Source organism: Myxocyprinus asiaticus, chromosome 40, assembly GCF_019703515.2.
Source record: "Myxocyprinus asiaticus isolate MX2 ecotype Aquarium Trade chromosome 40, UBuf_Myxa_2, whole genome shotgun sequence".
Classification (NCBI taxonomy): Eukaryota; Metazoa; Chordata; class Actinopteri; order Cypriniformes; family Catostomidae; genus Myxocyprinus; species Myxocyprinus asiaticus.
The window spans coordinates 13,286,380-13,312,155 of NC_059383.1; the positions used below are offsets into that span (position 1 = coordinate 13,286,380).

At 43.3% G+C, this 25,776-nt stretch overlaps 1 protein-coding gene across 1 annotated transcript in view; it reads left to right on the top strand.

The window, feature by feature from the left end:
- Window positions 1-25,776, top strand: part of LOC127431022 (G protein-coupled receptor kinase 6) — an 87,376-nt gene that overhangs the window by 14,526 nt on the left and 47,074 nt on the right. Inside the window, exon 2 of the mRNA XM_051681209.1 lies at window positions 8,535-8,630. Within this exon, the coding sequence (XP_051537169.1) occupies window positions 8,535-8,630 (96 nt within the window). The remainder of the gene's footprint in view (window positions 1-8,534; window positions 8,631-25,776) is intronic.

Sequence of the window (25,776 nt, forward strand, 5' to 3'; positions counted from 1 at the left end):
TTAAAGGTTTCAACATCATTGTAACATTTATATTTTACATCTGTGTGCACATCCTTGGATGGTGTACTGTAGACTTCTTCATATCCCAGTAGGGCTGGGTGATATGGCTTCAGAATTTATATCGCAATATTTTCCAGCAAATTGATGATATTCGATATATATACACTATATTGCCAAAAGTATTCGCTCATCTGCCTTTAGACGCATATGAACTTAAGTGACATCCCATTCTTAATCCATAGGGTTTAATATGACGTCGGCCCACCCTTTGCAGCTATAACAGCTTCAACTCTTCTGGGAAGGCTTTCCACAAGGTTTAGGAGTGTGTTTATGGGAATTTTTGACCATTCTTCCAGAAGCGCATTTGTGAGGTCAGACACTGATGTTGGACGAGAAGGCCTAGCTCACAGTCTTCACTCTAATTCATCCCAAAGGTGCTCTATCGGGTTGAGGTCAGGACTCTGTGCAGGAGAGTCAAGTTCTTCCACACCAAACTCGCTCATCCATGTCTTTATGGACCTTGCTTTGTGCACTGGTGTGCAGTCATGTTGGAACAGGAAGGGGCCATCACCAAACTGTTCCCACAAAGTTGGGAGCATGGAATTGTCCAAAATCTCTTGGTATGCTGAAGCATTCAGAGTTCCTTTCACTGGAACTAAGGGGCCAAGCCCAGCTCCTGAAAAAAAACCCCACACCATAATCCCCCCTCCACCAAACTTCACAGTTGGCACAATGCAGTCAGACAAGTACCGTTCTCCTGGCAACCGCCAAACCCAGACTCGTCCATCAGATTGCCAGATGGAGAAGTGTGATTCGTCACTCCAGAGAACGCGTCTCCACTGCTCTAGAGTCCAGTGGCGGCGTACTTTACACCACTGCATCCGACGCTTTGCATTGCACTTGGTGATGTATGGCTTGGATGCAGCTGCTCGGCCATGGAAACCCATTCCATGAAGCTCTCTACGCACTGTTCTTGAACTAATCTGAAGGCCACATGAACTTTGGAGGTCTGTAGTGATTGACTCTGCAGAAAGTTGGCGACCTCTGCGCACTATGCGCCTCAGCATCCGTTGACCCCGCTCTGTCATTTTACGTGGCCTACCACTTCGTGGCTGAGTTGCTGTCATTCCCAATCGCTTCCACTTTGTTATAATACCACTGACAGTTGACTGTGTGTTGACTGGACTTGTTGCACAGGTGGCATCCTATCACAGTACCACGTTGGAATTCACTGAGCTCCTGAGAGCAGCCCATTCTTTCACAAATGTTTGTAGAAGCAGTCTGCATGCCTAGGTGCTTCATTTTATACACCTGTGGCCATGGAAGTGATTGGAACACCTGAATTCAATTATTTGGATGGGTGAGCGAATACTTTTGGCAATATAGTGTATATCGATAATTATGTCTTTGCTCTGAAATAGCATAAGTGTTTTTTTTTTTTGTTTTTTTTAAATCAGAGGAACCATCATTTAATCTAAACAGCCATTGTAGCCATGTAGAATTAATATTTCAAAGGTATTAAATAAAAACCTGTTTAAAAATGATGGTGTATTTCCCACAGTTTTCACTAAATTAACACAAGGGAGAGTAAAATGTAATCATTTTCATTGATTTGCACATTTCTACTTATATTTAACATACAATCATATATGGAAGCTTAATAAAAATCTTATTTACCTTCATATATTTTTACTAAAACATTTTTCTTTGTGAATGAACAAGGTGTGCAAAAACTACTTATTTTTTGGAAACCAGATGAATATTGCATAGTACTACACTATGTAACACAATTTTTGTTCCTGGGTAGTAAGTGTTATTTCCTAATTGCTTATGCCTCAAAAGTATTGAAAATGGCTATTCCCCACAAACTTTGCTTTTGTGACCAGGACAGTGATATTTTGAAATTTACCTATTTCCAATGAGAAAACGGGCGAATTTTGAAACAACATATGAATCCAAATTAACATGTATTTATACTAAAGTAACACAAAAATGACTACAAAAGATTTAGAAGTGAGTAGTTTTTCGAGATTTATGATTATACTGTAAATCACTTTCACGAATCAGCCCCCAAATGTAGTCTCCCATCATGTTCTCGTTATACTGTCCTTGGTAGCGGCGTTCAAAGTCCAGTATATCCTGGTGGAAGTGCTCGCCTTGCTCCTCCGAGTACGCTCCCATGTTCTCCTTGAATTTATCAAGATGAGCATCAAGGATATGGATTCTGAGGTACATCCTACAGCCCATTGTGCCGTAGTTCTTCACCAGAGTCTCAACCAGCTCCACATAGTTTTCGGCCTTGTGATTGCCCAGGAAGCCCCGAGCCACTGCAACAAAGCTGTTCCAAGCTGCTTTCTCCTTACTAGTGAGCTGCTTGGAGAATTCATTGCACTCCCAGGATCTTCTTTATATGTGGTCCGACGAAGACACCGGCTTTGACCTTTGCCTCAGACAGCTTAGGGAAGAAGTCTTAAAGGTACTTGAACACCTAGGTGTGAAATTCAGAAGGATCGAACTCTCAACTCCAATTGGATGAAACGCACGACAGAACGCGTCCCTCAACTATGTCATAGAGAATATAAAACCCCAGAGATTCCTCCTAAGCTTGCTTCCAACGACAGTATGTGCCGAGTCTAGCTGCAGCACTGCTGCTCCCAGGTGTAGCCTTGTTGCCCAAGGAAGTAACATACGCACCTAAACTTTGGCCATACAATCTCCATCTCGCTGGACGAGCCAAGATTCTCCATGTTCCACCGAACTCCGAAGGAGACTGCTGAGCAATCCGCATCTCACCCTTTTGCCTGCAGAAGTGAAGAAGATTTTTCTTCCTTTTTCATCCGAGTCGACTTTGCTGATATCTCCACCAACCCGCCAAGAATCAGCCGCCGTACCGCCCGCCAACAGAGAAAACGGCCTCCCATCATCACCCAAGCTTCAAGGAACCGAGTCAGTGTCAAACGATGGACGAACACACATACTACCCGTGTCCTCACGTGACTCAAGTAAGAGGTTTATGTCTGGGCAGAGATTGTTATAGTGTGTTATTCTTGTGTATCAAGGTTATTGCTTGTACAGATTACTGACCGCCGAGTCCGTTCATTGCTGCTAATAATACTCAAGGTATTACTGTAACTCACTGTTACCACGAATAAGATTTGCTGTGTTGTCGTCCAACCACGTTGGGTTTGTTTGTGCATTTCCGCCATCGCAGGTGAGACCGGCACACTGAGTTTATCCAATAAAGAACCAACGACCGCTACAGATGGATTACAAGCCATTCACTATATCATCCTGGTTACTTTCATAACCTCCGTTCCCTGATGGAGGGAATGAGACATTGTGTCAATGTAGTGACACTAGGGGTCACTCTTGGGAGCCCCAAACACCTCTGTTTTTTGAAAAAAGGCCAATGGGAATTGGCGAGTGGAATTTGCATGCCACTCCCCCGGACATACGGGTATAAAAGGAGCTGGTATGCAACCACCCATTCAGGTTTTGTGCTGAGGAGCCAAGACAAGGTCCCGGCCGTTTCAGCGGGTGGTTCAGCGTTGTGGCAAGAGGGACACAACGTCTTGTTCCCTCCATCAGGGAATGGAGGTTACGAAAGTAACCAGGACATTCCCTATCTGTCACTCACTCGACGTTGTGTCGATGTAGTGACACAAGGGGTCCCTAAACCAAACCGCAGGAAGGGTCTGTGTCAAGGTAAGACCGAGACGTGGAAGTACGCGTCCTTCAGGTCTACCGCCGAGAACCAATCTTGATGCCGGACGTTCACTAAAATGCATTTTTGCATCAGCATCTTGAATGGGAGTCTGTGCTAGGCCCGGTTCAGTACTCGCAGGTCCAAGATTGGCCGCAACCCACCGCCTTTCTTTGGTACAATGAAGGAGGGGCTGTAAAACCCTTTCTTCATCTCAGCTGGAGGGACAGGCTCTATCGCACCCTTCCGTAGAAGGGTAGTTATCTCCACATGCAAGGTAGCGGCATTCTTGCCCTTCACCGAGGTGAAGCGGACGCCGCTGAACCTGGGCGGGCAACTGGCAAACTGAATCACGTAGCCGAGTCAGATGGTCCGGGTCAGCCATTGCGACGGGTTGGAAAGCGCAAACCAAACATCCAAACTCTGGGCGAGGGGGACCAAGGGGATAATCACGTCGGACGTACCGGCGGGTGGGGTCTCGCGGTGGGGCGGAGCCAGAGGCGCCATGTTGAGGGGGCTCAAACCCCGTGGCCGTGCTGAATCCAGAGACATCAAAGCACTTACCTGACTCCTGACACCCACCATAAGATTGGTCGAGGAGGGGGGAGGAGGAACATCGTCCCCGCAGTCCATCGGAACCAACCCGGTGTGGGCATGTTTGTGCCACAGCTGGGCGCGCAGGGACGGGGGGTCCACCGCTGGAGCGCCAGACCTGTCAAAATGGGACTGTGGACGGCGGACATGACGACGGCCGTGCACACTTGACATGTGACCCAGAGAACAAGGAAACCACTCTTTTGTTGAAGTTTTGGGTACTGCAGCCTCTTGGGCATGCGGCGAAAAATGAAACAAAAGATTCTCCTCCCGGCCCTCCACCGGGGGATGGAGTGGTCTGTCTACCAGCTCCGTAGAAGTGGGTCTCCTCGCTCGTGGGTCACCCGTCTCAGGGTCGCTTCGAAACCTTCCTAGGGTTCTTGGCGGCCGGCCGTGAGACGGGTGGCATCTGCTTCCTGCGGTGGGCTCCATGCCGGGGCCGGGCCTTGGGGGGGGGCTGCAGCGGAGCTGGTGCTGTTGCCGCAGGCGGACGCCCTTGGCAACGAGCAGACGGGGTGCAGGGTCTTGAGCTGCGCCGGGGCAGAATGTGTTGAATGGCCTCCGTCTGCTGCTTCACCAACGAGAACTGCTGGGCAAAGTCCTCGACGGTGTCACTGAACAGGCCAAGCTGGGAGATGGGGTGTCAAGGAACTGTGCCTTGTCAGCTTCTCTCATGTCGATCAGGTTAAGCCAAAGGTGGCATTCTTGGACCACCAGGGTGCACATCGCCTGCCCGAGAGACTGCGCCGTGACCTTTGTCGCCCGGAGAGCGAGGTCGGTCGCCGAGCGCAGTTCATGCATCAATCCCGGGTCAGAACTACCCTCGTGCAGCTCTTTTAGCGCCTTGGCTTGGTGTACCTGCAGGAGAGCCATGGCGTGCAGGGCGGAGGCGGCTTGTCCAGTGGCACCGTAGGCCTTAGCCGTCAGAGACGACATAAACCTTCAGGCCCTGGACGGGATCTTCTGGCTCCTTATCCACCTGGGGGATCACCAAATACCCCTTGGCCGCCCCACCATCGAGGGTAGTGAGAGCGGGGGAGCTGAAATATCGGGACCGGGTAGTAAAAGGTGCCCCCCACGATCTTGTCATTTCCTCATGCACTTCTGGGAAGAAAGGAACTGGGGCGGGGCGCGGCCGTGAGTGGCGCTCTGGTCCCAGGAACCAATCATCGAGCCGCGAGGGTTCAGGGGAGAGTGGAGGGTTCCACTCTAGCCTGACGCTTGCGGCTGCCCGGGAAAGCATGTCCGTTATCTCCGTGTCGGCCTGAGACTGGGTGACCACACCCAAAGGGGGAAGCCCAGCCGAAGCCTCTGCGTCAGAGTGGACGAGCCCGCTCTCCGATGCTGCGCTCAATAACTCATCGTCTTCCCGGGCCCTGAATAAGAGGTCGAACTCGCCCCCTGAGATGAGCCGGTGGTCTCATCCAAGAGCCCGACCTGGGCAAGCAAGCATGCTGAGGAATGGGAGGTCTATGGGGGGTTACCCGGCAGAGGTGGTCCCATTGGAGTCCCCAAATCGCCCCCAGTGCTAACCGACACGGCCTCATACCCATAGGTGGAAGGACCGAGGCGGGGAGCCGCTGGGCGGCTTGCTTTCTTACGAAGGCAAGCCGCGATTGGAACGTTGCCATGGTCATGTTCTCGCAATGAGGACAAGACCCTTCAATGAAAGAAATCTCCACGTGGGCAGCGCCCAGACACGTCAGACAGCGATCGTGGTCGTCAGAAGCGGGGAGATTAGGACCGCAACCAGGAATAACACACAAACAGAAAGGCATCTATAAAAAGATGTTCCATGTGTGTCGCTCTTTTAGAGTTTGAAAATATACTCTTTTTGATGTTCTGCCGAATTGCCCGGGGGCAATCTCTACACTCCACGGGTGCAGAGGGGGAGAAGCCGCTGAAATGCGCCGTAAAATCCTGCAGATGAGGTAAATGAACTCGGCGGGTGAATTCAGCTCAATGAATAGAACCACTCGTCTCTGAAGAGAAAATCTGAATGAGTGGTTGCATACCAGCTCCTTTTATACCCGTATGTCCGGGGGAGTGGCATGCAAATTCCACTCGCCAATTCCCATTGGCCTTTTTTCAAAAAGCAGAGGTGTTTGGGGCTCCCAAGAGTGACCCCTAGTGTCACTACATCGACACAACATTGAGTGAGTGACAGATAGGGAACTAACGGTTGCCTTCTCTCCCATGATCGCTAAACCAGCTTCAGTGCTGTTGCCCTGTTCTCTCTCTCGTAATAACCGCACACACACATGACCCCTCACAAACATACCCACACACACATTTGGCGAACAGATAACTTCAAGTCAAGTCAAGTGGCTTTTATTGTCATTTCAACCATATAAAGCTAATACTGTACACAGTGAAACAATGTTCCTCCAGGACCATGGTGCTACATAAAACAACATAAAAACAACATAAAACAAACACAGAACTACATGAGACTACACAGAACTAAAAGACAGACACATTTCTACATAAAGTGCATGTGCAAACGTGTGCAAACAGTACAAGACGGTCCAATAATTGCTGAAAGAGGACAATAGGCACAGTAAGAGACAGTGCAGCGCCGACCAGTACACAGTTCTTGTGTGAAAGTGTCAAAAAAATATTACAATATAATAGAAAATTCTGTGAATGTAAACATAACATACTATGACATAGTATTCAGCAGATAAGCTTATACTATATATGGACATAGCAGTTATTGGGGTAGCAGCCAAGTAGAAGTGACAAGAAATTAAGTACAACATTTTATGAATACAGTAGCAGCAAAAACATTTGGGTACATAATATAGAAATGTGAAAAATTGCAAAGGGAGTCGGATGGTGTTCAGTTGAGTGTGTGTGTGTTTTCAGTCCAGTCTCTGAGTGTTGAGGAGTCTGATGGCTTAGAGGAAGAAACTATTACACAGTCTGGCAATAGAGCCCTGCTTTGTCATAAGTTAACGTACCAGCGGAGACACGCGTTAAATGGGCAGACGCCATTAACCAGTCTCTCCGCCCACATTCTCTGGCCAGAAACCTCACGCGACGTACTCTCCAGGAGAGCCACGCTCACCATTTTGTGCACTCCTTCTCTCCTTACACACACACACACACACACACACACCTACCCTCCTCTCATGTATTATAGGCTTATCTGCTACCATTTCTAATCATGTTACTGTTTAGTTTGTAGTTGAAAGTCAGAAGTTTATCGACTGCATTGTATTGATTATTTATTGATATTACTGCATCAGTAAACTTTGTTATACTTTAAAGAGAAGTGTTTTGGTATTGTTCTGCATGCTTGTGTGCCAAGGGCTGGCAGGGGATGTCAGTGCTCGGATTCAAGCCGTCATTGTTTTCCTTTTGAATGTCGATGTTCTCTGGATGTCGACTTTCCTAAGAAAACAATCCTATACTGTCTTGTTATTAGTCCCTGATTCCAGGGTGGTGCCCCGGCAATATTAATCTTTGATGATTGTTGACTTGAAGGATTAAAAAGCTAATGTTGATTCTAGTCAGTGTTCTATTGATTTTAATAATGAATAATTATCTTTGATAATTCTTAATCAAACCCATTCCTGAACGAATCCCCAACAACCAGGAGCTTTTATTATGAAACGGAAAATGCAATGTTTGTTTGACAGTTAAGAGTTTCACTTCTTGTGAACCGCTGTCAAACTTTCCTTTACTGTTCCGTGTTTGTAGATTTGTATAATAACTTAATAGCGGTTATGTTTGGAATTGCACGAATGCTTGAACCGGCAGTACTTCACAATGCAGGTAAACTGCGCTAAAAACACGAGCCTATGAGCCCCGCCGCACCCACGCGTGCACAGATCAGCATGTCGCCGGTTCATTTTGAAGCACACACAGACCATGTTTATCTGTCTTTAATCACAGCCTTTGGCAGTAATATATCACATATGATCATATCTCCATTTTGATTCATTATACATCCCTGAAGGATCGTGAAATTAGTCTACTGATGCACTTTATAAAACTTAATGGCAAAATAAAAGGCTCATTAAAATCATCGCGATATTCACGATATTGTTGAATTTTACATTGTCAGCAAAATCATCATGATTATATCGTGGATATTCGATGTATCGCCCAGCCCTATATCCCAGTATAGGTCTTTCAAAGCCCACCTGTGTTAAGATGTTAATCGAATATTGTTTTAGATGCTGTATGCAGTTCTTGCCTCTAATTTGATCTTTGCTCAATTCCTTTGCAGGAGGTGGTGGAAACAGAAAAGGCAAGAGCAAGAAATGGAAACAGATGCTGCAGTTCCCTCATATAAGCCTGTGCGAGGAGTTACGCCAAACTATAGGTACTATGTGTGACTAAAAGTAATATTTCTTTTTACTTTTTTATCTGACTGTAAAGAACAGAAAGGATATTAAAAGATACATTATTTAGTGAAAGTTAAGTGCATGGATGTTATCTTTGATGGACACACATTACACACGGAAGAAAAGGTCTTCAAGCACTTTTCAACAAAACAAGCCGTTTTTAAAGCATGAAAGCCTGACTGACCTTTCTGGGTGAGTTTTCAAATGTATAATGAAGTTCGATGTAGTTGTGCTAGCATCTTTGATGTTCATCCCACGTTTTACATACAGCATTCTGTTTATTGCTATTATATTGAAGGTTTTTTAATCCAAAAGTTATGATAAAGGAAATTTAGATGATGCCATTGTGTCAAAGTGAAGATTTCAATTAGTGAACGAATCATTCTATTGTGTCGGTTCTTTTAAATCAGCTGTACCTACTACGATTCGTGGCGAAAGAACCGATCTGTGGGAAAGAGTCAGACTAGCTCTTACAAGGAGAGTGAGAGGCACCTCCACTCTATCCCAGTCATTTTTTCTGTTCAAAGGATATGTTTAAAAATGCATTTGAACATGCTAATGACTTATGTTTTTCATGAGTCTTTGATTTCGAGTCCAAGTCAAGTCTCAAGTAAATTTTTTTGCGACTGAAGTGTTACTCATCTCTGAGGTACACATATCTCACACTTATATCATATGTGTGACAGCATATAATATATGGGTCTGTTCCAAAACCTATTGAGTTGCCTCGCTGTCTCCTGCCTACATAGGCAGCTGACTGCTATGTCAGCATCTTTACTGAAATTATGCCTCATAAGAGAGCGATTTGGAGAGAGTGATTTGGAACACCCTACATTGGTGGTAGCTCTGCGCATCATTCAAATAACGCTCCTCAAGTGCAGCGCACAGGACATTTAACTCATAACTGATTTCAATACAAGTGATACGAGAGAAATGACACGATCCTCTAATTAGCATAAATATGCACAGCACACACACATTTTGGGTAAAATATCTTTACTTGTTATGGGGTTATTTATCTATACTTTTCAGTATTCAATGGATTATAAATTTATTTATTTACAATCTAAATTTCTCTCGCTTCGTCTGCCATCTTGGATTTATTTTTCCACCGAGCTCATCACGGTGCATTATAGGATCGCCTGCCCGGAAAAAGAGATATACGATGCTACCTTAGAATTTGGCCAAAACGAGATGTCGTAAGAGGCAGCATTATTAAGAGAACAGCCTTCATGTTGGGAGCGTGCCTATGATGTCTTAAAATGCTGCCTCTGTTTTGTTAAAGTGAAATGTCCACAGGGTGGCACCAAAAGCGAGTTGTATTTTTAGTTGTAAATGACATACTACAGTCAACATAAATTCAGATTTTATTAACCATTCTCTCTAACCCAAACCCCTATCCAAAACCTAACCATCAGTGGGGTAAAAATGTTATTCTAGAGCGAAAATTAAATTGCAAAAACTCAGAAGCGCACTTGCCTTTGTTCATGTGAATGCGACCAGACCAGAACCTGTGTCTTGGAGATTGTGTGTGCAGTGCACTATTATTAGCACCACATGGAAAATGTGAGCATGTTTGAATTAATACAAAAATGTCTATTGGAGTATAGCACTTGTCAGTAAATTGGTAGAATGTGTTCGATTTCAGGGTACATGAACATTCGAAAGCAGCATGTCGATTTTACATGCAATCAAGTTGCTAATACACACCTATACATTGAGTGTTAAATTTCGGTGCTTAACTCTTCTTGCAGTGTTTGTAGTATGGACATGAATGATACCTCCAGTTGTGTGGCATGTTGAGGACTGGCGTGCTATTATTTTTCTAAGCAATTGGATTACGCCTGTTGGATGATAAATGTGCCAAATATTATTCTAAGATGTACATTAAAGGAGGGACCTGATAGACATTTTCATTTTAGAAGAGTGTGATCATTTGACTCAGCAACCACACAGCAGCACCCTAGAAACCACCCAACAGCAAACTAGCATCTGCATTGCAATGTGCTAAAAGCCATTTAGAACACCTTAGAAATTGCATAGCAAATCCTTGGCAACCAGCACACAAAAGTGTAGTTTTTTTATTTAAAAAATTGTCTCATAATTTGCAAAATTAAGTTATTTGCACATTTGGTTGCATGGATTGGTCCTGTTGCTTGTTGGGACAGAAGATGTTTCCCTCGTCATAGTTTTTGGTAATTAGGAGGTATCAGTGGTCGCACACATATACAGAAAGTAGTATGACACACACACGCAAACACACATTCCCTAACTATCTTACTGGCTCCTTCTCAGGGTAGTACATTATTACAGTGAGTTTGCAATCACAATATGGATAATTCATACACTGTATTATTGTCCAAAAGTATGACTTTGATATGATAAATTCAGCATCTTAAATGTAGAGCGGGATGTTGAGAATGTAGGTTGGCCACAGAGTTTCATGCCTCTGTCAGCAACAAAGTTAACAGGGTGAGTGCACGACTGTTGTAGAGGAGAGGAAACTGTGGGCAGGCCAGAAAGAGGAAGTTGACTGTCATTTTTTTACGTTGATCACTTAACCCAAATCAAGACGGAAAAAAAGGTGCAAAATGTGTATTTAATGTCACTGATTTCACAGCAGCAAACTAAAACGAGAATTTTGCAAATAAATGCTGAGTGCATTTAACCATTTAAAATTCATATTGTTATTTCTGCAAGCCTTGTAGGCTAATTGAGGTAGCGAGATCTTTTGATGAATCAGTTTCCCTTCGAAAAAATCACAAAGATGTTATTACCAAACCTGCCGTTGCAATGTCTATCTGCACGCACCCCCACCCCCGCACCTCCAACTATGTCAGTCCCATTGAAAGAAAATATATTATTCAAATAGGTCCAAGTTGAAAGCAACAAAAACACAGCTATGATTGTTGGAGCCATGATATTGGTATTCAGTCAATTTGGTGAACTCTGCATAACTTCAAGTATGATTACAGTGTAGAACATCATTGCTGCAGGATGGTTGTGGAAGAAACTTGAGGTGTTACACAGCCATTCTTAACTTCCTGACTGTTTTGATCTCAAGCGTGAGCAATGCCAGGGAAATGTGCTCATTTAGATTTCCCTCTGTTCTCACACAAAAAAACTTTGCTCTTTAAAGATCCGCTCAGCAATTGTTGCTACACGGGCTACAGGTGAATGTGTTTCTTTAGAATTCAGTACAGTCTCATAAATGGTACTTGAACAAGAAGATTCTCTTCTCCTCCATAATCATTATGCTAATAATAATATGGTATTATATGTTCAATGTTCTATAATAAAATACTATTATATAAAAATATACTGTATATACAGTTAAATTCAGAAGTTTACATACACCTTAGCCAAATATATTTAAACTCAGTTTTTCACAATTCCTGACATTTAATTGTAGAAACATTCCCTGTCTTAGGTCAGTTAGGATCACTACTTTATTTTAAGAATGTGAAATGTCAGAATAATAGTAGAGAGAATGATTTATTTCAGCTTTAATTTTTTTCATCACATTCCCAGTGGGTAAGAAGTTTACATACACTTTGTTAGTATTTGGTAGCATTGCCATTCAATTGTTTAACTTGGGTCAAATGTTTTGGGTAGCCTTCCACAAGCTTCTCACAGTAAGTAGCTGGAATTTTGGCCCATTCATCCTGAAAGAACTGGTAAAACTAAGTCAGGTTTGTAGGCCTCCTTGCTCGCACACGCTTTTTCAGTTCCGCCCACAAATTTTCTAGGGGATTGAGGTCAGGGCTTTGTGATGGCCACTCCAATACCTTGACTTTGTTGTCCTTAAGCCATTTTGCCACAACTTTGGAGGTATGCTTGGGGTCATTGTCCATTTGGAAGACCCATTTGTGACAAAGTTTTAACTTCCTGGCTGATGTCTTGAAATGTTGCTTCAATTTATCCACATAATTTTCCTTCCTCATGATGCCATCTATTTTGTGAAGTGCACCAGTCCCTCCTGCAGCAAAGCACCCCCACAACATGATGCTGCCACCCCCATGCTTCATGGTTGGGATGGTGTTCTTCGGCTCGCAGGCCTCACCCTTTTTCCTCCAAACATAACGATGGTCATTATGGCCAAACAGTTCAATTTTTGTTTCATCAGACCTCATCAGGACAATTCTCAAAAAAATAAGATCTTTGTCCCCATGTAGTCTGGCTTTTTTATGGTGGTTTTGGAGCAGTGGCTTCTTCCTTGCTGAGCAGGCTTTGAGGTTATGTCAATATAGGACTCATAACGTATTATTTATTGCTTTGCAGTTTTTGAAATATGCAGAACAGTTTAGAGACGTAGAAACAATGAGGCCAGTTTACGCTCAAGTTTTTGATAATCAACTGATTCTGAGTCTGCTGCTTCATCATGACAAGTTACAGAACTGCTTTCCCCTTCAACAGGGTATGTATCAGTTTCAAGAGAATGGCTGTCACCAAGAACTGACTGAACAGTTTGTGGCTCACTGTCTTCTGGTTCTGCATTTTGAAGAACAATTGTTGCTCTAAGTCTTTAATGGAAAAGCTGCGATGCTTTCGACTTCTGTGACCACTAAATGATGAAATCAGATTTGTTTTGAAATCACACTGAGCAAAAGGGCACCTCACAGTTTCATGATTTTTTAAATTGCTCTTAATATTGTTAAAGTAATTAGAGGTTTTACAAATTTCCTTGAAGTCACACAATTCACAACTAAATGTTAAGTGACTGTCAGGTGAAGATATGCGTTTATGTGATCTGGAAGGTGAGACTTCAATGCAACTGTGGTTTTAAAGGAGCAAATGCAATCAGTGTAGAGGCAGGGTAATTGGCTTCTCCTCCCATGGTAGTGTTGCAATCTGTAATGCTTGAAAACTACCTCCAGAGCAGGGTGTTCAAATTTGCAGAACTTGCACTGCATCACCTGCATTAGGGGGGAAAAAAATACATATAACATGTGTATGATTAAACTTTTAGGAAACAACAGACGCATTGAAAGTATCTTGAAATGTGAAAAACCAAATACATTTTTGTTATGGAAAACACCCATTAATGTGTATATTCCCAGTGGTTTGTAATTAAGATATTTTGATAAAACATTTCGAGGACTACAACTTCAGGCTACTAAACTGCTTTATTAAAAGGTCATAAAACTAATATTGAATGTTAATTCATTGAATGAAGGTATTAATTGCAAAAATCTAATTAATAATTTAAGCCATAAATAAAGTTCTTAAACAGTATGCCACAAACCATACAGATAGAAGCAGTATACAGTGCATGTGGCATTACTTTTAGCAAACTAGACAATAGTATTAAGCATAACAAGATTTCTGTGTTACCTTACCATAAGCAGTTCACGGATTTAATGGTGGACAAAATAAAAGACTACAATTACAGGCTACTAAAATGCTGTATGAAGGTACAAATTAAATGGTAAAAAAATCATTTATTCATCATTTAAGCCGTAATTATAGTTCTCAAACGGTATGCTTTAATCTTAAACAACCCATACAGTGTTTTACTGCGCACTTAGCAAAGATGCAAATCATACTTATTAAGAGTAATTTTACCTTTGTATTACCTCAGCACAATCAAACATGGATTTAATGTCGCAGAAATTATTTTTACATTTGTTTCAGCTACATATTGTCTCTCTTATCTCGTTTTTGAAATGCAAACCGTTTCAATACGTTTAGAAATTGTAACTATGCAGGACTTTTGCACCTTGTAGACTAATTAACTTAAATGCATTGTGAACATGTTTAAACCTGTTTAAAAAGTGAAAGATTGAACAGATATATTAAGCACATACATATCTCTTGAATAAAAACATGAGCTTACTTTGTATTGCTTACTGTGTTTGAACTTTTTATTTTAAAAGCAGACAGCAGCACCAGAACTTGAAGAGTTGTTGTCCAAAACTCAAAGCCACCTACGCAGATGTACAAAAATGCATATTGTGAACAAATATTATTCAAATTCTATCCTAAATTAAATTGTTTATCTCAATATTATACATAAAAGAACACTTATCAAAAAAAATGAGTGCTGCGTGTGGCAACGTTGGAGCACAAAGCGGGAGAAATGCCAAAATGGCGTTCTACTACTTTGCTTCAGTGAGCAAACTGTGCATGCTCAGCATCCTGGTGAGCTCAATCTCATGAACAAACTTGACATTAGTTCTCTCAGCTTTAATTATTAAGCTGGTCATTCTAATTGGTCTAAAAATTGACTTTATCCACTTTTTAATGTTAAATAGTTCAATAAACTTAAAAAATACAGTTGTCTGTCAAAAAGCAAGTTGGATTTTTTACAGTGTGGTAAGCCAGTCTCACTGTAGCACTGCAAGAGTTTTCCCATTGAAACCCTCCTCCTCCCCAGCATCAAACATCTAGATCTGCTTCAGGGCGATTGTGTGTTTGTCTGATTGTGCAGCAGCATGTCTTGGAATGTTGTCAGCATACACTTTACCTTGTGAATTTAATTAGTTATTTTATTTTTCAAATACACACTCATATCAAATCAGATGAAAAAAAAGTTGGGACAGTCAAGTGTTCCCTATCTGTCACTCACTCGAAGTTGTGTCGATGTAATGACACTAGGGGTCACACTTGGGAGCCCGAAACACCTCTGGTCTTTGATAAAAGGCCAATGAAAATTGGCGAGTGGTATTTGCATACCACTCCCCCGAACATATGGGTATAAAAGGAGCTGGTATGCAACCACTCATTCAGATTTTCTGTTCGGAGCTGAATGGTCGATGCTCACTGAGCTGAATTCTCATGACTGTTCATTCACCTCTGCTGGATCTGAAGATACAAGTTTAAGAAGCGCATTTCAGTGGCTTCTCCCCCCTCTGACTGGTGCACTGCAGAGAATGCCCCTGGGCGCTTCGGCAGAAATAAAAGAGTATATTCTAAAAGAGTATATTTCTCTAAAAGAGCGGCACACACGGAACGTCTTTTTAAAGATGCCCTTCCATTTGTGTGTTATTCCTGGTTGCGGTCGTTATATCTCGCCTTCTGACGGTCACGATCGCTGTCTTTCTTGTCTGGGCGCTGCCCACACGGAGACAGCGTTTGTGGATGGGTCATGTACTCATTGTGAGAACATGTCCATGGCAACGATGCGGTCGCGGTTTGCCTTCATAAGAAAGCAAGCCACCCCAGCGGCTCCCCGCCCTGGTCCTTCTACCTACGGGTATGAGGCCAGCGCAGCTAGCACTGGGGGCGATTTGGGGACCCCAATGGGACCACCTCTGCCGGGTATCCCCCCGCGGACCTCCAATTCCCCAGCACGCTCGTCTGCCTCGATCGGGCTTCCGGATGAGTCCGTCGGCTTGTCTCACGGCGAGTTCGACCTCTTGTTGGACCGACCTCACATTTCTACGGGCAGGTGTTCCCCTAGAGCAGGTCTCCAGGTGCGTCGAGGTTACAACAGACGCCTCTAAAATGGGCTGTATGCAATGGACGGGCCCGCGGCTGCGTTGGCACATCAACTGCCTCAAGTTGTTGGCAATTCTGCTCGCCCTATGGAGGTTTTGGCCGTTGATCCAGGGCAAGCATGTGTTAGTTCGGACCTCAAGTCGCTGTGAGCCACTCACATCCTGGGTGACCTTAACACTGCAGCGAACGTGCTGTCACGACAGGTTACCCTCAGGGGAGAGTGGAGACTCCACCCTCAGGTGGTCCAGCTGTTTTTGGAGTCGATTCGGGCAGGCATAGGTAGACCTGTTCGCTTCCCAAGAATCCTCCCACTGCCCGCTCTGGTACGCCCTGACCGAGGCACCTCTCGGTATAGACGCGCTGGCACACAGCTGGCCCCCTGGACTACGCAAATATGTGTTTCCCCCAGTGAGCCTACTTGCACAGACTCTGTGCAAGGTCAGGGAGGATGAGGAGCAGGTCATCCTAGTAGCAACCTACTGGCCCACCCAGACGTGGTTCTCGGATCTCACGCTCCTCGTGACAACCCCCCCCCCCCCCCCGGCGAATTCCCCAGAGGAAGGACCTTCTTTTTCAGGGGTGGGGCACCATCTGGAACCCGTGACCAGACCTCTGGAATCTCCATGTCCGGCCCCTGGACGGGACATGGAAGACTTAAGTGGTAGACAAGATCACTCAGGCTAGGGCCCCATCTACGAGGCGCCTGTATGCCTTGAAGTGGCGTCTGTTCGCTAAGTGGTGTTCTTCCCGACGCGAAGACCCCCAGAGGTGTGCAGTTGGATCGGTGCTTTCCTTCCTGCAGGAGAGGTTGGAGGGGCGGCTGTCTCCCTCCACCTTGAAGGTGTATGTAGCCACTATAGCGGCACACCACGACACAGTGGACGGTAAGTCCTTAGGGAAGCACGACCTGACCATCAGGTTCCTGAGAGGCGCCAGGAGGTTGAATCCCTCCAGACCACACCTCATTCCCTCATGGGACCTCTCTGTAGTTATTCAGGGTCTACAGGGAGCCCCCTTTGAGCCCCTGAAGTCAGCTGAGCTTAAGGCACTCTCTTTGAAGACTGCCCTCCTGACTGCGCTCACTTCCATCAAGAGGGTAGGAGACCTGCAAGCGTTCTCTGTCAGCGAAATGTGCCTGGAGTTTGGTCCGGGCTACTCTCACGTGATCCTGAGACCCCGACCGGGTTATGTGCCCAAGGTTCCCACGACCCCTTTTAGGGATCAGGTGGTGAACCTGCAAGCACTGCCCCAGGAGGAGGCAGACCCAGCCCTTACGTTGCTGTGTCCGGTGCACACTTTACGCATCTATTTGGATCGCACGCAGAGCTTTAGAGTCTCTGAGCAGCTCTTTGTCTGCTTTGGTGGACAGCGGAAAGGAAGCGCTGTCTACAAGCAGAGGATCGCCCACTGGCTCATTGACGCCATAGCAATGGCATATCATGCTCAGGACGTGCCACCCCCGGCAGGGCTACGAGCCCATTCTACTAGGAGTGTGGCGGCCTCCTGGGCCTTGACCAGTGGCGCCTCTCTAACAGACATTTGCAGAGCAGCGGGCTGGGCAACACCCAACACATTTGCGAGATTCTACAATCTCCGGGTGGAACCGGTTTCGTCCCATGTAGTGGCAGGCACAAGCAGGTAAGTTCGGGACAGCTGGCCGGGTGTATCGCTTGCACATAGCGCCTTTCACCTCCCCTGAGCTGAAGACGTGCGCTGTTGACTCCCAGTAGTGTTCACAAACTGTGTTCCCTGGATGAATTCCTCCGAGCCCTGTGGCAGACCAGTTTGCTGAGAAACTCACTGCCGGCTCAGTACATGTGCTAACTAAGCCCTGTACTGGGGTAGGTGCTCCGCATGTGCTGGCTCCCCATAGGTAACCCCATGTGACATATATCTTCCGCTAATTCGTTTCCCTGTTGGCAAACTGCGTCTTGCTTGGGCAGAGCCCCCTCTGCCACAGTCTCCATGTTTGTAGCAACTCCTCCCCCATCGGTTAACAAATTTCACTCTTTTATTTGGGGAGAGAAAAAAAAGAGAGGATAAGAGGCCACTACTGGGCTAGCCTGTCTCTATCTTTTGGGCAGTCGACTTGTCCCCAAAGGGCCGTTCGACACTCATAACAGTGTTGGGGGAGGTTACGTGTCGGCCTGGTGTGCTGGCTACGAGGCACACAGTGGTCTGCCCATCACACACCACCAGTTCACGTAACACAGTTCAGCCAGTTGTGGAGTTTCGTATAGGGACCCCTAGTGTCACTACATCGACACAACGTCGAGTGAGTGACAGATAGGGAACGTCCTGGTTACTTGCATAACCTCCGTTCCCTGATGGAGGGAACGAGACGTTGTGTCCCTCTTGCCACAACGCTGGACTACCCGCTGAAATGGCCGGGAACTTGTCTCGGCTCCTCAGCACAAAACCTGAATGAGTGGTTGCATACCAGCTCCTTTTATACCCGTATGTTCGGGGGAGTGGTGTGCAAATACCACTCGCCAATTTTCATTGGCCTTTTATCAAAGACCAGAGGTGTTTCGGGCTCCCAAGAGTGACCCCTAGTGTCACTACATCGACACAACGTCTCATTCGCTCCATCAGGGAACGGAGGTTACGCAAGTAACTAGGACGTTTACCACTGTGTAACATCACCATTTCTTCTATTAACACTTATTAAGAGTTTGGGCACTGAAGATACAAGTTTAAGTTTAGCAAGTGGAATTTTCCCCCATTCATCCATTATGCAGGTCTTCAGATGCACAATTGTGTGCTTCATAATGCGCCACACATTCTCAATTAGAAACGGTTCAGGACTGCAGGCTGGCCAATCTAGCAGCAGCACTCTCTTCTTACACAGCCATGTACTTGTATTCCGGGCAGTATGTGCTTGTGTGACGAAGCACACACACACACACACACACACACACACACACACACACACACACACAAGGCAAGTTCTTCCTTTCTAACAGGTAGACGGAGCACAGCTGAATGGAACAGAATGCATGGCCTTCAAAACTCTTTTCAACTTAACGTAGTGTATTAAAAATGCAATGCCAATCGCGGTTTGCAGATAACGCGGTTTAACCAGCCATGATGAAAATAGTGATGCACGCTTATAAAGATAACGGCGGTAACCTTGTATGTACATGTCTATGTACCCCCTTCTCTTAGTCAGCAGCAGCAATGGAATGGAGCAGACCAGATGCGTTTTTGGAAGTTGAGGAGGTGCTATAATGACTGAAGTCCTTGGATGCATAAGTTAGGCATATGTGGCATTATTTGGAAGCTTAGAATCTGAACTCTTCAGAGAACCCCTTTCAGGCCAAAATAAGGCCTGAAAACATTTGTCGCAACTGGCCCCACCTAGAGATTACGTTTTAGAAATTTTAAAATGAATATAAAAGTCCCTCATATAAAAGTTGCCACAATACCACAGTTTGAATTATTTTCAAAAATATCACAAAGTGAAATTTTGGTTAGGCATAAAATGCAAATGTCTATTTTCTGTGCTGACCACTGATCTGTAAGCTCCAAATAGCCTCAAACTTTATATCAAATCTTACATTGGGTTGTTAGTTTTAAAATGAGTTACATAAATTACTTGTATGCATGTTTGTTAGTAGGGATGCTCCGTTGATACCGATCACGGCTCTACCAGGCAATTGTGATTGAAAATGACTGAATATGTATGGGGAAATTATGGCACGCAGGTGCGAGTGACTTCCGAAACCTGATCAAAACGTATATATCATGAGCTTACATATATTATATAGAGAAGTGTATAGGAAGTACATTACATAAGTTATGTTTGCCTTAAAAAGTGCTGTTTTCTGAATTTCACTTGACTGACAGGAGCTGCTCACACTCCCATGCAGGGAGGGAGGGAGAGGGAGAGGGAGCGGGAGGGAGGGAGGGAGGGAGAGAGAGAGAGATCAGTGTGATCAATTGTTATTGCTGACAATATTGTATGTATTGAAATTCCTGCGAGTAGAGAATCACTTGCTTGATTTCAAAGTTTTCAGTTATTCACTGCGCTGTCAGACTTAAAATAGATGCAGTAGAGCTCCAAATATCAGATGTCAAGCTTATCACAGTCACATTTTGGTGTAGTAGGCTGTTTATGTGGGTGTACATGTTTTGATATAAGAGCTACATCAGAAAAATATTTGCGCCCGGGCAGATGATATCGTGGTTCCAGATGTGCGATAAGGCGTTTAAATCCAACGTCTTCCGTGACTGACAGTGGCTGGTTATCAATGCCTGTGAACTCCATTATCTTCACTGTTATAGTTTTAGCTTTCTTGCTATCAACTGTGTAAGGTTCATTCTTTTTCAACACAACAGTTTCGCTGACACCTTTGCACATGCCTGCTTTTCATATTCGCCGTACTCCTCGCAATAAGCCGTTCTTAAGTGTCGAATCAGGTTCGTTGTATTAAACATTTTGGCTGACGTTCCTCCTCGTGGTATTTCTTTTGAACATACATTGCAAATTGCAAATATTTCATAGTTTCTCGAGACTTTGTAGTAGTGCCACACAGGTGAAGACATGGCCGCAGCCCGCAACGCTAATGTTTGAGTGTTGGCTCACATTATTTGCATCATCAAAACAGACCTGTGATCGGTTCACGTGATCGGCCAGGACGAGATCCTGCAAATTGATTCATAGAACATGATTATCGGCCAATACCGATTAGAGGCCGATCGATTGGAGCGTCCCTATTTGTTAGTTTGCTTGGATGAATAATCCAATGTTGTGTCAAATTTTTTTTATAACAAAATATGAAGTCTGGTAGAAAAAGTATGAGAAACAAATCATCAGCAAAATAGGTTTCCATCTATAGTTGATGAAATGTTACACATAATTGTAAAGCTGGGATTCTCTGCTTTTAAATGATACCCAGATTGGACTTCTAGACAGCTAAAAAGCCAAGATATTCAACAAAACAATGTGGAAGATCTCAGCACTTCAAAAAAAGACTTGTTGTCTATGGGTGAGGGCAAAAACAGGTTAGAGCACCACCTACATTTCAGATCAGTATAATGTGATGGAAGGCGATAGAGAAAAAATTCTTTTTTCTAGTACTTGCTGCCATCCAGTGGAATAAAATAAGACTTTTTGCATGAAAACAGAGGACACAGAACTGAAATGGTAAAAAAAAAAGTTTATCATAAAATTGTATACAGATATACAATGTTATTTATTAATTATTGCAATCATTTCTTAAAATTTAGGGGGTTATCTGTAAAATTAGACAATTTTTTTATGAAATTAGTCCACTGTGTGTGAACAGGGGTCTTTTAAATTTGAGTGTGAAACATTTCAGGCAGCAGCACAAAAATCCTGCATAGTATAAGAGGCTAATTCAGTAGTTAAAACATGACACAGCATCTTTTAAAAGCGGTGCAAGACACATGACAACGTTCAAAGACTGGCCTATTTGTCCTGCGCTCTCTGCTTGCTGACCGACCGCCTGTGGGTAGGCTAAGTGTGCGATGCAAAATGAGGTGTTGATCTCTTGCTGTAGAGGCAGTCATGCATTAATGAGTACCCCATGTGACGTCACAAAATCAAGGACGTAGAGAACTAGGCGTTTTTGTTTCAATAAATGATTTTAATGCATTGAGGAGGAAGTTTTGAGTTCTGAAACTTATAGTATGTTTTTATAGTACAATGAACTCTTGTAAGTCAAAAGATCAAGGAAAATTTGATTCCTTATGACATGACCCCTTTAAGAATTGATATCTGATCTTTCTAAAGTACAGTAGATTGTGACTCATCAAAAAATCTACTTTTACCCAGCCCTACCTGTATTCCACAGAAAAAAATAACAGCATAATGTTTGGAATGACATAGGAGTGAGTAAATAATGACAGAATTTTCATTTTTGTGTGAACTATTCCTTGAAGTTTTGTCAGAATCACACTGGCTTCTTTGCCTTGGGGTGTCTGAAGACAGAACTTGAGTGCAAATTCACAAACAGGCTCAATCAATATAAACATTGAAAGTGCTAAAATGGAGCTGGAAGAGCTCAAGACATAGTACAGCCTTTGGGCATTTCTGGTTATTTTAAACCGTGCACGCCGAGAGTGTTCCCATGGCTTTTAATGTCTTTGCTCAATAATAACCCTCTTCATGGTTTTGCATTGTGATCATGTCATATCTTGCCATGTTATTGCTTCTAGGGAGGCTGAAGATCAGTGTGTTCAATTTTTCTCGACTTTGTCAGCAGTATTATATCAAAATATTCTCTGCGGACAAGTCTGTCCCTAAATAATTCAGCTTTGTCTTGCAGTTTTTATGTTTAATAATGTGCTTGGAGTGAATTTAGCCAAAGTGTATGATGTCCATTCATGCTCCAAGCATCAAAACAACATAAAAAACAAAATACCATTAATTACTATCACTAGCATGGAGAACGAGTTGTCTGTTTACCAAGGGTTTCTTAGGGTGTTTTCACACTTGGTCTGTTTCAGGGGTCTGAGTGCGGTTCGTGGTATTTTTGGCCCATATGTGAACACCAAATGATCTCAGACCCCTTAAAAACGAACCGAACCAAGACCATCTCGGGAGGTGGTCTGAGTACAGTTTGCTTGCAGACTTTGGTTTGGTACGCTAATAACGTGCATTGTGAACAAAAAGCGCTCCGGGCTCACTTGATTTTCCCATTCGTGTAATACCTAACATGTTTGGCCCTGACAGGTTCCAATGCTCAGGAATTGATAATGTGAGCACGGGAGAGACGCGACGAGCCGCTAGCTTTGTTTCCATGGATATGACCGAGGGAGAAACATACTTAAAATATTGTAAACTGCACATGAAAGGAACTCAAAAGTCTCTCTTTAGTGTTCTGTGCAAATGAAGATTCGAGGGTTTAACTACGGGGTGGGCAACTATTTTGGTAAAGGGGCCACATCGGGCTTTAAGTAGTGCGTAGGGGGCTGCATTGTATTCATTTTGAGATACAGTGTTCCACATTGATTTGATTTTTGTATCTTTTTAGCCCAGAAATAGTTGTGTTCTCAAATTTCTGAAGTGTATATGTGATTAATGGGACTATTCTGCAATTGCAATTTACCATCACTACTTCCCTGTTAATTTATTATTCAATTTAACACTCTCTACATCAGGGGTCTGTTTTAATTTAAAAAAAAAAAATGTAAAAAAATGATAGAACTTTTAATGTTTGTCGCAAAGTGGGCGTGTTTACTTATTTTATTCTCAAAACATTACCCGTTTACATGCTAAAAGGGTCATGATGCGGGTCTCGTCAATGTTCTGACTTACAATTCAGCACACAGCTGAATAAAACAGGATGTATGACTATGATAAATTACTGCAAGCGTTCGATTAACATACAGGTGCGAGGGGACTTCAACATTACTGAATTGCACAAATAAAATTACATTTTACATATTCATCTCTCGCTTGTTTTTGCTCGCGTGTCAATGATTACCCCTCCTCGTGTCAATAATGCCTGATCTACTTTTATATTTAAAAGTAGATCAGTGTCATAACTGAGAAGGTTAACCTGCAAACTTAGGGGCCATTTACACGACAATGTTTTCAACTAAAAACAGAAAACTTTTTATGCGTTTTGGCTATTTGTTTACACAACAACGGCGTTTTGGGGCCTGAAAATGCAAGTTTTTGAAAATGATGCCGTTATCGTCTCCATGTAAACATACAAAATGCGAATTTGTGAAAACAATGATGTCATGCGCACGCGTATTACGTGTTCAGTCTATAGGCATGTGCGCGAGTATTTCAAAACAATGCGCGAGACATTCAGAATTACAATGGCGGACTACAGGACTGTGTTTGTGCTGCTCAAGATTTTGAGTTTATTGACGCTTCTCCAGCAAAGTAATTGTAGTAATAAAGCAACCTCATTGTCCGTCCAGACAAAATTGCTCGATGCTTTCGCCATCATCATTGTTTGTATTCACCGCTCTGTGGAAGAAGGCTTATGTGCGCAGGCGCGTAGTGTTTCTTTACAAAGTGACATCGCCAACTACTGGCCTGGCATGCATAATATAGCGTTTTTAGTTGTTTTCGCTGATCCGTGTGAACGGGGATTGTTTTGACAACGTTGTCGTCTGTACGCGAAACTTTTCAAAAACGCAAAGGAAAAACGTTTCCGTTTTTAGTTCATTGTTGTCATGTTAACGTACCCTTAATAGCACCAAACATCACAAGCAGCCTCAAGAATGGACACAGAGTGGCCATATGACACGTTTCCTTGAGCAGAATATTGCAGTAGAGATCGCTAAGTTTGCTCAAAGGGAGCTTGAAAGAGCGCATTCGCGTGATTGGTTGCCAGATTGGACAAAATAAGTATAACTTTAGGCAGAATATTTCCAATTTGTGCAAGTATAAATCTCAAATTGGGGGTGTTGCGTCTCTTATCTGGCAACCCTGAGCATGTTAAACGCTTGTGGAGGCGTGTAGGTCCCAATGCAAGATAACTGAAATATCCAATGAAAAAACGCTTTTAGGATAGATGAGCCGCAGGCCACATTAAACCATAACCGTAAGTTGCCCAGGTCTGGTTTAACTGGACGCCTTGAAAGCCACATGAAAGTTAAGAAATTACGACATTAATATTTATTGTGTTCTATGAATGAAAGTAAACCGAGACTGTCAGTAGATTAAACATAAATTGTGATTAATCTTACTGTTTTTCGTTTATAAGACTAATCTACCCTGTTGAATTTTGCCTTTAAATCCAGTATTTTTATATAAAAATGCAATTCATTCAGTTCTGTTACATTACTTTTCTTTGTAATAATATACAGTTACATAATTTTGATGCCAAAGATCAATAAATGAAGTTTTATTGAATATAGACATCTGTTCTTATGCTGCTTATTCATTTTGAGAGCATTAAACATATTTATATTATTTTATAAGTTAATATGTAGAACTATTTGTACGCTTAACATTAAATATAGCCCTAATAATAATTATAATAAATACTTATTTTATAAAGTGGGCTCGGTCCCTCAAATGACACAGAGTGTGAATGCAAAAAGGACCCCGTAACTGGAAAAGTGGACCAAAAAGAGATCTGAGCCCACCTACAAGGTCTCAGACAGTGTGAACGCACTCTGTCCACTTTTTGGTCCACTTAAAGAGGACTCAATTGTGAAACACCCTCAAAGTCAACATGAAATTAAAATGAACCCTTTGTACTTTCTTAATAAATGTACCTGGTCTTACTGTGCACAATTCCTCAGTGCACATTATTCCAAAGAGGAAAAGATTTCATCAAAAAGGTAATAACTTGCCACACCTCTGAAGCAACTATTCTTTTCAGCTGACGTGTCCTAGGTCATGTGACCAATGAAAAAAAATGTCAACCAATAGCCAGATAGCTATTCAGGCATTGTTTTAGGCTACTTTTGTAGGTAATGTATGTCATTGATGACAGTAATTTTATGCCAGTTTTTGTAGTTTACAGCAATAATAGCAAATAGCAATAGATTTGTAAAGGAAACGTTATGATTGGGATATGTCAGAATGCTTTCGAGGGTGAACTTCACCTTGAGCCACCTGTCCCGATCTGGTCACCATCTTGTTTTCCAGGCTTAAATACTGTAAATATGGCCTGATTCCTGAAACAATTTTCTTCCTGTCCACAATCAACTGCAAACACATTCAGGTCTGGATCCATTTTAGTATGG